Source organism: Xyrauchen texanus, chromosome 23, assembly GCF_025860055.1.
Source record: "Xyrauchen texanus isolate HMW12.3.18 chromosome 23, RBS_HiC_50CHRs, whole genome shotgun sequence".
NCBI lineage: Eukaryota > Metazoa > Chordata > Actinopteri > Cypriniformes > Catostomidae > Xyrauchen > Xyrauchen texanus.
The window spans coordinates 40478026-40494188 of NC_068298.1; the positions used below are offsets into that span (position 1 = coordinate 40478026).

The following is a 16163-nucleotide window of genomic DNA, read 5'->3' on the forward strand; positions in this document are numbered from 1 at the left end:
AAAGTGAGTGTGTGCAGTTTCGGCTCATCTGCAGCTCTGTGCAAGCCGCTTACCGAGAACCGTTACACCCCTAACACACACACACACACACACACACACACACACACACACACACACACACACACACACACACACACACACACACACACACACACACACACACACACACACACACACACACACACACACACACACACACACACACACACACAGACACACACACACACACACACACGTTGGTCTACCTATCATTATGAGGACTTTCCATAGACATAATGACTTTTATACTGTATAAACTATAGATTCTATCCTCTAAACCTAACACAACCCCTAAACCTAACCCTCACAGAAAACCTTCTGCATTTTTACATTTTCAATAAAACATTGTTTAGTATGATTTTTAAGCGATTTGAATTATGGGGACACTACAAATGTCCTCATAAATCACATTTATAGCATAATAACCTTGTAATTACTAATTTGTAACTTACAAAATTGTCCTCGTAAATCACAAAAACACAGCACACACACACACACACACACACACACACACACACACACACACACACACACAGGTGGCCAAAAGTTTCGAATAATGTACAGATTTTGCTGTTTTGGAAGGAAATTGGTACTTTAATTCACCAAAGTGGCATTCAGCTGATCACAATGTATAGTCAGCACATTACTGATGTAAAAATAGCACCATCACTATTGTGCTATTGTGCTAACAATTTAAGTATTAATACGATAAACATCATCTAAATTTGCTGCCATGCTCAACATGTGCACTAGGGGGCATCCCATGATCACACATCGTTGCCTGAAGATCTGAATGGAGACAGTTTCATGACACGCAGCCTTTTGCGGCATGGTAATCTTTCAAGGCCTCATCGTCATTTAATTCAATCAATCATGCAGCCTTAATGGATACCATATGGAGGTCAAAGTCTATGGGTTTTGAGCGTTTTGGATGATTTTCTCCTTATCATGAACAATAAGTGCTACTTTTAGAAATGCTACGGCATCAGAGCCGGTTTTTCCCCCTTAATGTGAAAATTACAAAGAATAGGAATTCAATATTATAGTGCAAACACTTCTACCTTCTAATAATGAAGCCATTACTATTTCTGGATTGAGTATTTAAATTCACAGTTTTTAAAGTGTGTGTGGTCTCCAAAAACTGTGACATTATCACACTTGTTTATCTCTATGTCTGATTTAGAATGGACTGAACTCTAGATCTAATGGTTCATAGATAAAGGAGGAAACGGTTATTGTTATTCTTGTCAAAATTTGCACTGAAAAATACCATGACAGCTGTAACTAGTCAATGCTGGCAAGTGACCATGGTATAAGCCATAATCCACAGCTAGGTGTACACTAAACTTCGTGTTCAGTGGCTCTTCACCTCCACATTGTGCATGACGCCTCATTTTATTATGTTCTAAAACTGTAAAATCCATTGTTACTTGAGGCAAAGTTCTAAATAACCTACATTAAAGGTTATTTTATGCAATCTTTTAGAAAGGGCTTTTATGATTAATGAGTGTTGGATGTGTCATACTGAATGGAGCTCCAGTGTTCCTCTGGTCCTGTAGGGAAAGAAACACTCTCACCTGCAGAAGGAACAGATTTTGCATGCAGATATTGTGATGGGCAGCAGGTCTGCAGGGTGCTAAAGTAGGACGCAGCTGGTTATTCAGATGTCACCAATTTAGAGGTGTGGCCAGGCCCCGTGACTGAAACAGGGCAGTGTGGGAAGAATTCTGATACGGATGCGGTCAATAGTCCAGGTTTCCTCCATTTCAAAGAAAAGGTGATAATTTGCCTGTATAAGTTCTGGCAAACATCATTGCAAATGAGCTTTGAGGCAAATGTTTCCTGAACACATTGCTGCAAATTACAAGGTTCTCAAATTTTTGGAAAAATTTATTTATAAAAAAGAATGTCCTTGATGTTTCCATCACTAATAGAGAGTAAACTAAAAGTAATGACACTACTAATTAAACTACATTTGTCAGTAGTATGACAGTAGTTCAGCTATTTTCACAATAGTGTAGATTTTCCAGTATTGAGCTACATTTTACAAAGAGTAACACTGTCTTATGACTAATATAGCGATTTGTGACATTGTTTTGTGAAAGCAGGAATGGAGCCGAGGGAGTAATCAAAAACACTCACCCAAACGTCACCTCTCTTGTTGCGCTGTGAAAACCAAATCATTTAAGTGAATCAGTTCTTTCGGACAGTTCATTTAAATGACTTGAACTCTGCTCAGCCTTAAAGGGACTTTGCCTTATTTTGTAATGTGAAATATTTAGTTAATTGCTGCCGTTTATCGCTATATTTCAGTTTGTTTATATAAAATAGGGTGTTTTTTTTATTTATTAGTGTATATTAGGTATATATTTCAGTTCAATTCACTGTTGTCACCCTATCTGTTTAACCGTTACAAAAATTATCCATGCTCTTACTAAGTAATATTGTAGTGACAATGACTGTAGTAATCATGTTTAGTTTGTGGTTACTATGGTTTTACTACAAATATTATGGTTACTGTAGTAAAACCATGGTTAATTTTCATGTAAGAAGGTTACACTAATTAAATATGTAAGGGATAATCCACGGCTAGGTGTAGGTTAAACTATTTTAAATGCATGACGTGGAGCGAAGAACCACCTGACGTGAAGCGACAGAATTGATTAGTTACAGCTGTAATATATTTTTTTGCTGCGCAAATTTTGACAGGAAGAATAAAAAATAAGAGTAAATTTTTTAAGGGCTGTTAGATCTGCAGCTCCGCCTGTTCTAATTCAGACACAGAGAAAAAGTAGTGTGACCACACACTTAGTCTAATCTGAATTTAAAAGGCACAATCCAAAAATAATAATATCCACAGAATGTAGAGGGGTTGGAACTCTAGAGAAAATGTATTATGTCATTGTTATTTTTACATTCAAGTGGGAAAAAACGACGTTACAAACATGGCAGTGACAGTAAAAGTAGCACTGACTGTATAATAAGGGGAAAACCATTCAAAACACTCAAAAAATGCTATCCATCAAGGCTGTACGATTGACTTAATTAATAAATCACAATTTGTCCTTGCACATGGTAGCGCTTAACCGCAAAACACATTCACCTGCGTTTTGTAAACAAACAGCGTTTCTACTTCAGTGTTTGAATCAGAGATGTGAGAGAGCAGGGTCCTCTAGTGGCTATATCTGGCACTTCAGCACAGAAACATGACAAACACAACACATTACAGTTTAAATCGTCTTGCATCGCCTTACTGGACCACGCAAGACGCATTTAATATGTTCCGATTTCAATCTCTCACCCTCCGTTTTAAGTGTCACACTCCTGTTTACATGTTTCTTTCCCCTATCTTAATTCTACTACTCACCATGAGAGGGCGCTAGAGAGCAGTACTCTCAGGTATAAGACAGGTGTGGGTGGTAGAAGAACAATGGAGAAAGCAAGCGTGGCTCATCGTTCCAAACACTGAACACTGTCCTGATTAGGAATCCTTGCATTTTAAAGCTCAATCTGAAGAAAGCATTGTTTCCTTTTCTTGGGTTTATTGTATGTTTCTGGATTCATTGATGTACGTGTATTTCCTAAATGGTATTTATCTGATTTTACTTGTAGAAGGTCATGGCATTACACTCATGGGCATTACGCTCAATCTGAATAGGATTTCACAACCCAGAGTTTAATGTTTATTCACCACATGTATCACAGTGAGGACTATGAGCAACATTTGGGGGTGTTCAAACTTTATGTATGCACTTTTGCGGATTTATAAGTGGATCAAGCCGCAATAAGGAGTATAAGAACTCTTAAATTGTATTTACCATGACACTAAGGAATATATTTTGCACGGAGGAAAACTATTTGGATTACAACCAACAATGCTTTCATTCGTGAAATTGTGTATTCTTCATTCGTTGTTTGGGAAGGACATTCATCATCATCATTTACATCATACAGATAAGACTATATAATTGATTTCCTACTGCTGATATGCATTGTGTATATGGTGTCTGTTTTTCAATGCGGTGTGGAGATAAAAGGATATCATTCACAAATTAACTGTTTTGAGTAATCAAACTTTGGTTTCATGTCATCCTTTAGAGTATATGGTGTACTTTTGCCTTATTGTTTTTAAACACAGAGAGATAAAATATTTTGTGGGTCCCTTCCCTAAAAATCAGATTTATAGCCGATGCTTATGCGAGGCAGAGGCAGCGGTTATACCATGCAAAACAAGTGGAATTCCATTATATTAGCTATGCTGATGAAAGTAGATAGGACGTTTTCAATTGCTACAGCTCTCTCTGTAATGTTATGTTGCTATGGTTACTAACAGCTCATTAATATCGAACAGTGATTACAATGACCGGAACTACCTGTGCATTCAACGGTTTGAACTGCACAAATTCCAGCCAATCAGAATTGATTAACAGAAAAAAACATGGTATATATATGTGTGTGTTTTTGTGTGTGTGTGTGTGTGTGTGTGTGTGTGTGTGTGTGGTAGAGCGGGTTGTCCACTAATCGCAGGGTTGGCGGATTGATTCCTGGCCCACACGACTCCACATGCCGAAGTGTCCTTAGGCAAGACACTGAACCCCAAGTTGCTAGCGCCTGCATGGCAGCTCTGCCGTCATTGATGTATGAATGTGTGTGTGAATGGGTGAATGAGACGCAGTGTAAAGTGCTTTGAATACCGCTAAGGTTAAAAAGGCACTATATAAGTGCAGACCATTTACCATAAAGAACTTGCGATTGCAAAATTAAATAATATCATCCAAATTGTTTTATATCTAAAAATATTTTCTGCTATAAATAGCTTCAATGTAGTGCAGCTACTTTTTTGAAGAGTTGCTTTACTGTAGTTTAATTACTTCAAATAAGAAGTAGCTTATAGCTTGGAAAGCTGCAGTTTCAAAGTAGTATCCCAACACTACTTTCCATTATCTTTTGAAAGGATGAGAAATAATAACAATTAATAGAGACTAAATTAACATAGACAACTTTCTAGCCAATGACATTTTTTAGAGCAAAACTACAATCATAACTACAAAACAATATAATTTATTATAGAACTGTCCATGAGTTTTCCATACCTTTTCCTGTTTTAAAATTCCCTAATATTTGCAGGTTTTCCGTGACTGAGGGAAACCTAAAATGAGCTTTGTGCTAAATGAATGGCGAACATTACTGCACATCTTTGGTAAATCGATGTGGCAAATATTTCAGAATCTTGCTGCCAAACAGCTTTGTGCCGAAAGTTTGGTGAACATTGCTGCAAATGAGTTTGTGGTAATGAGCTATTGTTTGAATTCAGTATTAATAGAACATTAAAATCAGTAAAGTTTTGCAGGGTTGAATCCAGCCAAATGATCCATTGGGAGCAGTTCTGGAATCTCCGTATTTGGGTCAGAATATAGCAGAAGCCCATAAAATATTGTGTGAAGAACGCTTTCCAGAAAGATAAATGAGCTTGACTCTGATGAGGAAAAAAAAAAGAGTAAAGGCTTCAAGACAGGGTGCAGAAAAGAATTGCAGAGGAATGGTGAAAGGTGAAGCGTGTAATTTCTGGGCTAAAAAAAGTTCACCAAACATATAAAAATAATGCCCCCCAAAAAATACTCCCCTGTCTTCCATTGTTCAGTAAAGCAGACAGTCCTGTCCAAACACATGCCATTGGTTGAGTCAATGTTGCTGTGTCAGGATGGTTGGGGCACTCAAACAAACAGAGAAATTATTTGATAGTGCCACAGAGATAGACTTTTAAGGTGAATCAACTTACGAATGGTTAACTTATACAGTAGTTGTGTCTGCATAATACACAGGAATAGTTTATGCAAATGACACGGTGGAATGACCAAGTGGACACAGTTGTTGGCTGATTTAATCTCAAAATTGCCAAATATTGGGCGATTCATCCGAATAGCTTATAAATGTCAAACAAGAAACACACCTTTGATATGAGCGCGGCATGTATCTTCTTGATGATGTCATCCATCTCCATAAGCTTTGGTCGAATCAGAGAGCTGTGTGGTCCACTGATGTGACCGATGTGGTCCAGACCCAGGTAATGCAGAATCAAAATATCCCAGTCATCTCTTTTCAAAGTGCTGTCCAAATGACGTGTCACATTATTGTCCACCTGACAGAAAGAGAAAAAGATATTAAATATTTCATCCCTTTCTTCCATGGAACACAAAAGGAGAAGTTTTTAAGCTCCAAAATTACCATAAAGTAAAATCTATACAACTCTCATGCTACAGTATATTCTAGGTCTTCTGAAGCCATGCAAAAGCTTTGTCTTTTTGTCGCAGTGATCAGTTACAAGACATAACAACGTTCGGCGTAACGGACCATTGTGAGTGCGATTTGAGAGCTCAGCAGAAAGAAAAGCTCATCAGTGAACAACTACTTAAATTTTGGTCTGTACCTCATTTAAAGCTATAGTATGACTGCAGAAGACTTGGAAAATACAATTTAAAGTTTAGCAAACAGCCCCTCTCACCTCGGTGTAGTCGGACACGAAGAAGGAAGTAGTGCCGTCATGCTCCATGAAGTGTTTGGGGAAGAGGCGCACCCAAGTGTCGTCACCGTAGAAGATGATCCGTTTGCCGGCAGTCTTGGCCTGCCAGATGAGGTTATCCTCCAGTAGAGCCGGAGAATTGAGGTTCATCACCACATCTATGAAACCCGGGATGCTGCCAGTGGTCAGTGCCTGATGAGGGATGTGTGGGAGAGCAGAAACATGTGTGAGAATCCATCTTCACTTTTTAAGAAACCCTAAAGGGGTCATATGTAGGCATTTGCCGGTATCAAATTTTCATTGTGTTATATTTGCTAAATAATTTTCATTTTGTGATAATTGCTGGATAAAAACTTACTCCATTGAGGTAAGATGTTAGAAGGTGAGCAACTCGCAACAGATGTTTTCTTTATTAGATAGTTTGAATGTCTTTCTTGTCTTTCTTTTGGATTGCTCAAATCACTCAGTTAGGGCTATCACTCTTACAATTCCTAAAAAGTTACCAGTCACTAACGAATTACTTAATTCAGAAATATCGAAACAATTTGGCTAATGGGTTATCAAGAATTTCCTCTCTGTATTTTGAAGTGTCTATGATAACAAACGTGCATCGTAATTACTGCGGTATATTTTACCGCATCCCAATTTCAGGATCCTGTCACCTTGGTCAGTCATGTTTATAAATTGGTGATGGAATCCTGACATGCATGTTCTGTGTACGTGTTGAGCACATGGCTTATGATTGTGTTTGTTCGATATGTGCTCTTCTGTCTTGACATTTGTGTTAAATGTGAGCACATGGCTTATGATTGCGTTTGTTCGACATGTGCTCTTCTGTCTCACATCTTGGCCCCGCCTCCTTGCTACCAGTTTATTTGCCACACCTGCCTTCCCTCGTTACCCTCCTGATTTCCTTCCCTATTTTATCTCCTTGTGGTTTCTGTACTGTGTGGATGTTCCAGTCATGTTGGTCGGTCTGTCGGTTTTCCTGGAGAGTCCTGTTAGAAGCCTGGACCTCAAGGCTCCCCTTCTCCAGCCCAGCCACCAAATTCCTGCCAGTTGTGGAAATGTGTTTTTCCCCTAAGGGGTAGTTCTGTTTTTTTCAGTTTTTTTTATCTTTTGTGATTATTATTAAAACCTGTCCTTACCCTGAACTTGACTCCTCGCCTCTCTAACCCTAATTGTGACACCAGGCACCTTTCTTGTATAATGGAAAAGAGGCTTTATCTTACTCTTTGATGTACTCTGTTGACATACCTACATATCTACAATGTAAAGCTCATGTCCCAGTCACATTTATAGAAAATTAGTTGCAAAAATATCTCGATAAAAATGTGTACGCTTATGATGTCACAACCATGAGCACATGTCATATAAGAACACCTAAATTTACACCCTGATTAACAACAGTGTGAACTATGTCGGTACGCAGAGGTAAGAAAATCATAACGGAGGTCATTTGCATTGTAGGTGCATTCACATCATGTTGGAATTATGGTAATTATGAGATTCCGACTTGTAACAACATGTCTTTGTAGTTCCATTTCATTGTTACTGACCGCCAGAGGCAGTGCTTCACACTGGACATTATCGCTCTTTGCGCATGCTCAGGTGAAATCCAATAGCAACAAAGTATCCTTGTGACCCAGGATGACACAGGGTCCTCTCCTATTTAACCCTGTGACTTCCAGCAAACTGTCCCTATAATTTTCTCCCATACATGCAAGGATTGCAGGTTGATAAAAATAAGAAAAAAGTAGTAAACGCATCCTCCAGACTTTGCGACGGATTGCAAGCTGAATTCGTTGGAAACAACTCCCCTATGGTTAGTGTTCTGATACAGCTGGGAAACCAAGTGAGTAACCGGGCTACTTTCATCTGTGTGTATTCCGGGATGGTATATGGGAAACAATGGCTGGTGAGTGTGGCTTATATATTTGGAGTTCATTCTCATTCTTCCGGAATAGTATTGTAGTGGCTGGTGAGAGTGTTTTCGCTCCGTGGAACAGCTATACAGTGTTTGCTAATAGCCCGTTTGCTAGCATACCTAATTATTCAGCTGTACAGTACTGATGTAGAATGTTTGCGCTCTCTGTAGCAGTCTATGTTTGTTAATATTGTGTGACTTAAACAGTTGAGTAAGTAGCATATTATATATATATATATATCATTTATTCATACTATTACTACATTAACTATTTAGATTATATATTTGTTTACAACAGCCTGATTTCGGGCTTGTTCAAGGAGTCACAGTGATAGGGCCACTCTAAAGAAGGATGATGGACATGACTGCTGTCCCTCCTGCTTAGGCTTAGAGCACCTGAAACAGGGCCTCACTGAAGAGGCCTGCATGAACTGTAGCACCATGTATTGGGAGCATAGGGCTTCCAGGTTAGCTTCAGTAGAAGGTCTCTTGATGGAAGCATTACCCCTGCCACGTAAAGCAGTGAATAAACACAGGAGGGTGGACGTAATGAGTGCCTACACTAGCAAGAGACTTAAGGAGGACCCCTTAACCAAGAAAGTTGATGCGCTGACTACGGAATTTGCTCAGATTAAGTCTCCGTTATTAATTCAGCAACCAGATGATGCAATAGCATCTGCAGTGGAAACCCCCCCCCCCCCATGGAACCATCCATTGCGGAGGATTATGTCCTACCGAAGGCCGCCTCTCTGGCCAGTTTCGTGAGAAGGAAATGGAGGTCGTCTTATCTGAACTTCACTCTCACCTCTCCCATGATGCTTCCATGCACGGGTCTGCTGAAGGACTAGAGTCGGATTAGGATGTAGTAAAGCAAGCTCTCCGTATTGCATTGGCATGTTTAAGCCTAGACACAGGCCCCTACAGTGGGAGCCCCCACCAGTGCCTTTTCCAGAAGAGCCTCGCAATCTTCTGCTCTTGGTGTTCTCCCATCCAATGACTACATTGAGGAGGTACAGAAGTTCTGGGCGAATCCCAGGTCTCATACACACCATACCAGCGCAAGCAGGGCCTTGGCTGCAATGCGAGGCAGGAGTTGACCCGCTTAATGCCTCTTATTCTCTCACCAGAGGAGGCCTTGGCGGCCTAATGCTCACTGCCCATGACCTCAATGCTGAATTACAGATGATCATCTCATCTAGGCATACAACAAAGCAGCACGCATGGGTCATATTGGGAAGTTGATCTCCCATATTATGTTAGCGCTATCTTGCTCTTTCCAGTCCCTGGGGTGATTTTAAGTGATGCTTCACTGCAGGCATTCACATTCATGTCAAGAGAGCTTGGTAGACTTATTTCAACACTTAGACAGACATGTTGTGTAGTCTGGCTAACACAGTCACCACTGTCGGAAACTTGTAGGAGGACACTTCATGACATCCCGGTATTCATTTTCATAACGTTGACTCTCCCGAGAAGGGAGATTTCAAATCGTTTAAAAAAAAATTAATTAGAGGTCAATAATTGGTCTCAAATAATTTAAATCAGGAGTGATAAAAATACCCAGATATCTAAGACCTCTCTCCGAAACCTGAAAAAGGGACTATATAGACATATTGCAGGTAATATTAAAAGACATGGTAACAGATTTTCTCAAATTAATTTTATAACCCAACACAGCACTAAACAAAGCTAAAGAGTTCAAAACTGCTGGGATAGATATTTGCGGGTTTCCTAAGTACAAAAGAACATTGTCTGCAAACAATGATATTACATGCTTTTTGCATTACATCCATCCACTGTGATCCCATTTATATCGGGGTCAGTCCTGATGGCTTCGGCCAAAGGCTCAATTAATAATGTAAACAATAAGGGTGATGAAGAGCACTCATCTACAACCTCTATGCACTAGAAATCCCACGGACATCAGGCCATTCGTATTGACATTGGCAATTGGATCTCTGGAAGGTTTATAAATCGCACTAATAAAATGAGAACCTAGCCCAAATTTCTTGAAACAAAAAAGACCATTCCACACAGTCAATGCCTTTTCGGCATCCAAAGATATAATCATAGCTGTTTTTTTATGAGTGTTGAAGTAATTTATGGCATTAGGAGCATGGCGTACATTATCCATGCCATACCTGGATTTCACAAAGCCTGCCTGGTCTAGATTTATAATTGTAGGAAGCACTATTTCAAGTCTGCAGGTCAGTAGTTTTGCAACTATCTTGTAGTCCACATTAAGAAGGCTGATGGGCCTGTAAGACGAACACTCCAAAGGATTTTTGTCTTTTTTTAAAAGAAGGCTAATAGAAGCATATCTCTAAGAAGGTGGAATAACACCTTTCCAAATATTATTAATAACAGGCATAAGAACTGGATGGATTTTCCAGAACCTTTTAAAAAATTCTAGTGGAAAGCCATCTGGGCCCAGACATTTCCCATTTGGCATGGCCTGAATTGCAGCCCAGACTTCCTCCATTGTAAATGGTGCATTTAAGCTAGAGCGGTCCTCCTCAGCAATAATAGGCAATGAAATATCCTTTAGATAAGCGGTAATGTTCGAGTTTGTCTACTCCATTTCAAGTGACCAGTTGATTATTAACAATACATTTAGAGATTTTTATAAATCTCTAAATGTATTGTTAATAATCAACTGGTCACTTGAAATGGTCACCATCCACATTCCTTATCATATTAATAGAATTATCATTATTCTGATTCTTTAATTGATGAGCAAGTTAGCGACTAGACTTGTTACCAAATTCATAATATTTCTGTTTGGTAAAAAGCAATAGCATTTGAATATGGCATGTGATACATATTCAGTTTGTTCCTTAAGTTCAACAACACTTAGATTTGGAACTTGGAGATTGTTTATGTATTTTCTCTAACCTAGTAACTTCTTTCTCAAGGTTTTACCCATTGCTCTCTCAAGCTCTCTTCAGGTGGAGAGTGTAAGAGATAAGATGTCCACATAGCGTGGCTTTAGTCACATCCCATATCAAAGCAGGTGACACTGAAGAATTGTGATAGACTGTCCAGAACAAAAGTGCAAAAAGTGTCACTATTCAGAAGAGATATTGAACCTCAAATGTGAAGTTCTAGGGATGTTGAAATCTGGATCAATATACAAATGTTCTGAAGCGTGGTCCAATGGAGTCAATACGGCCTGAACTGCATGTAAAAATTGTTGTCAAGCCTACAATATTAGTGATGGGGGTGTGAGTAGAACGTGTAGTCTCTCACTTTAGGATTCATCTGTCGCCATATATCAATCAAGCCAGTGTCTGTGCATAAATTAAGGACATTGGATGAACGGGGGTTTGATGCATTTGCAGAGGAGGATTTATTTCTAAGAATGACAGTACATCTTTTATTTAGCTAATAGAAGGAGAAGTAAGCTTGACCTATCCAATCTCTCCTAAGCTTCAAATCTTCTATGTCGGATAATTTAGTTTCTTGGAGCAGAGCTATGTCAGATTTTTGTTTTATCAGATGCGTACATTTTTTTTCTTCTTTTTATTACATGGCCAATCCCTTGGAAATTCCAAGTAATGAGTTTAAGTGATCCAGACATAAGGATTGTAAAACTGGACAACAAATAGATAATAAGAGTTGAGTGGGTAAAGACTTTGAGTGAAAGAAGAGATGTAGAAGAAAAAGCCAAAGCAGCAGACAATCTACAGAATGAAAAACATAAAATATAAAAAATATAAGTTGCAGCGCTTGCCCTCCCCAAAATGTCCCTAAACACCTGGACAAAACTCAAAACTCAAAACTCAAAAAAAATAAATAAATAAATAAAATAAAATATATATATATATATATATATTCACCATGTTGGCCCTCATTGGCAGTGCATGTGGCCGATTGTTAAATCACTTTCTTCTTACCAGCGGGTGGGCCGGATGAAGAAAAAAATTGGAAAATCATTATTGTACTGCTACTTGGACATCTCTGCGGTAGTGATTAATTGATAGATTCAAGTTTACTTGGAGAAAATAAAGAATATAACCCAAGCCTGAAGCGGAGTGAAATCTTAAGTGGCCATCTTGCTCTGGGTCACGTGACCCACACTTGAATATCTTAACTGCTCCATTTGCACCCTGATCTCATGGAACACATTTTTGCAAATGAAATTATGTGCTTCAATACACGTTTTGCTGCAGATTCCAATGAACTGTCCAGCAATGATGCCAAAAGTGAATGAAATGGTGTTGTAATCAGACAAGGTTTTAAAGGTGAATCTCATATGGAGGTTTTAATGAGTAAAACATACCTCCCTAACCAAAAGTGTCCTAAAAACAAATGAGAGGAAAACAAAACCGATATCCTTAACCAACCTAAACCAACACATAAACCTTACAGATAGTGTCCTAAGAACAAATGCGATCACGTCATTTTGTCACTTCTATGAATCCTTTGTCTCAAGTGTCAACTTAAGCGGGTTTTTTTTGTAAATGATGCATCAAATTAAAAGGGTTCTGATACCATAACAACAAGTGTGTAACGCAGTTCTATGGAAAGGAGGCGGCGAGAACCGGCTTAGCAATATAAACAATATTTTAATGGTGAACTTAAACAAAAGACCACAACACACACGACGGACATGTCCGTCAACGATCCCTTTCTCTCTCCCGCACCATCCTCCGCAATCGGCCTTTATCCCTCTCGGAGGCTTGATTAGCCTGATAAGGGACCGGGTGTGTATAATCACAATCCGGCCCCGCAATCCGCCCTGCCACAAAGTGCAAAAAATACGTGTTTATAAAGTCATAATGAACCCTTGTACTCGTGATTTGTGTAAACGGGAATAAAACACATTTTTTGTAGTGCCTCTAGTGTTCATTTCACCAGGAAACTGCAGCAAAACGTAGAACGCTGCACGTAAAACTCAGTTTGCAAAAATGTTGTTTTAGTAAAATGAGTTCTATGAGACAAGGTTGTCCATTAGTGTCTTGAAAACAGCATAATTTAATAAGTTAATTAATGAAATGAAGAGAGGCATAGATAGCACACAAGGAAAGCAGCTTTATGGAAAAAAGCTGTTGAGCCTGATGTTGTTTTTGTTGTATTTAAGACTTCTCATCTCATAAACTCTCATACTGTATCTGATTATAAAGCTGTGAAGTTGAATATAAATAACCAGAGATACTAAAATAGGGCAGATGCCTCATTAGCAATTCTAGGAACAGACTTACAAATTTCCAAACTGTTTGAGAAACAAAATTTCCTCACCCAGAAAACACACAAATTCCTACAAGCCCATCTCACAAGAATAACATTGTCTAATGAAGCAGTCAATGAAAACACACAAACTACAAGACCAGCCCTTCTATTTATAATGAGGGTATTGATGAGTGTCTGTTAGTGTACACAACATAATTACTCATCTAGTGTAGCGTGTTTCTCCGAGACAATTAACAGTGCGCTCTTCAGAGAGAGAGAGAGAGAGAGAGAGAGAGAGAGAGAGAATGACAGAGAAAAAGAGAGTGAACATACAAAGCATGTGTCATTATAAGCATCAATAGTTCTCTATAAAGGGCGTAGCAGCCAGGGGGGGCGTGGGGACACATCCCCCACACTCTTTAAAAAAATGTGATTCGGTCCCCCACACTCTTCCAAGCTAAACCCATACAGAGTCCAAATGGTGGATTTGTATACAGTATTATTTGGGTTTTGTTACTTTGGGCTGATTTAGAAACCATCCAGCCAATAACAGGTGAGTTACATGAGCTGAAACAACTCTTGCATAATAGGTCATAGGTCAGAAAGTCTCATCAACACAGCTTCGTTCATTTTTACAAAGTTGCTTTCAACAATGCTCATTTATCCATGTTTTTTATCTGCATTGATGTTGATCTAAATTAATAATCTAGAGATGAGGAACACAAACAAGAGTTATTTATCTGCATATGGTCCTTGATTGGCAGCATTATGTGAAAAGGACAATCCCTCTTTTAAACACACATTGTATGTGGAGTTTATATCAGTGCATCTTCATTAAGATATGCTTTTTACATTGTTTGTGAGGTAATCGTTTGATTGGCTCTTTTTGCCAATTCAAGCAGATTACTAGATCAGAGTTATATATGTAAAACTATTTTTAATATCAGCTCCTGTTTTTTACATCTATGTTGGACTGCAGTCGACAAATGTAAGAAAAAAGATAGATCTGCAGAGATAAGTACACGCTTTTTTTTTATACATGAAAGCATATGGACGTTATTGAAACTCATAATATAACACTATTATTGTTGTCTTTTGATAACAGTCATGCTCAGCAGCTCACAAACTGTAGGGAATGATAGATTTGCTTTGTTCTTGTCATGCATAAAACCTCTACTAAAGTCTCTTTGTAGGTATTTAGACATTTTAAAGGATTAAAATTTTCTTTTGATCGTTGATTCAGTGACTAACTCATTTCACACAAGACATTCATTTGTCACCTTCTGGCATCACTGAATCATTAAATGGATCTGAACAAATTTTGGTGAATGTAGTCAAAATACTCGAGCCACTTGGATACATTTAAATCCCACAATGCACTAGTACAGATTAAAAAATGTAATTGTGCACATGCACAATGGTCATTATTGTAATTGATTAAATAATTTATTCAAGGTGTAACTTGTGTTCAGTCTTTTATTGTCATGTGTGAAACAGAAGCAAGTGCTCCACAAGATTCCCTTTATGCAGCTAATTTTGCCTTAATTTGCAATACCTGAATCTTTAAAACACTACATATACTACAAGTATATAAGACTTGTATATTAATATAATACTTATATCATAGCTGTCTATTAACATATACTGTAATATATAAATACTGCACCGCAAGAGTTGGGTCTGTGCAATCCACCTACTGACAGCGAGTGTCCCCAATCGTCAACACTTTTAAAATGACTGCTACGCCCTTGTTCTCCATTATGTAAGATTAGTGTTATAACATCCATTACAGATGTTACCATCACTCTATCTGTCTGCCTCTATGTAGGACAGTGACGGTTGTAAATTAGTTTCTGCTTAAAGGGCTAGTTTAGTCAAATTACAGTTGTTTATGGTGCAAGAAACCTGGACTAACACTATTAGTGGACTTTATGAAAAAATACAAAATGCTACAAATAAAGTGTAGCAGAATATGACCCCTTTAGAAGGGCTTCACATAGGTTTGTTAGCAATGGATTCTACATTTCTGGTGGATATTCTACATTTCTCATTTGCTCATGGGAAAAGTTGTTTCTTACCAGACTGTGAGCTTTTATAAAATCACAGGCTAATGGCTTTACTCTTGACACATTTGTAGTGAAATATGGGCTATTAGTGGATGCAGCAGTTTTATGCTGCATTAGATAGTCTGGCACGGGTCAGCGTTTAAATTTGAATACTTCACTAACTGCTGCTCCTAAAACAGTCCACAACCTGTGAGGACAGGTCTGCTGAATAAAGAAAAATTACCAAAATTCATAGCAATCCAGTTAAGGGTTACACAAAATGCTAAACATCTATTAGCCAGCACTCCTCCTTTTGGGTTATTATGAGGTATATTTAGGATTTACCTTCACAATCAATTCAAAAGGCTATGAAGTTGAGGAATGTGTGAAAAAATCAAAACAGTATCAAAGTCGTACAAATTTGTATGAGATGGCAAAATCGTAAGATATCGTACAGCTT

The 16163-nt window shown here is 38.4% G+C and overlaps 1 protein-coding gene across 1 annotated transcript in view; it reads right to left on the reverse strand.

Moving 5' to 3' along the window:
* The window catches only part of pigg (phosphatidylinositol glycan anchor biosynthesis class G), a 222565-nt gene that overhangs the window by 173482 nt on the left and 32920 nt on the right, over positions 1-16163 (reverse strand). Inside the window, exons 3-4 of the mRNA XM_052154365.1 lie at positions 6542-6751; positions 5990-6178 (exon numbers count right to left, since the gene is read on the reverse strand). Coding sequence (XP_052010325.1) covers positions 5990-6178; positions 6542-6751 — 399 coding nt within the window. The remainder of the gene's footprint in view (positions 1-5989; positions 6179-6541; positions 6752-16163) is intronic.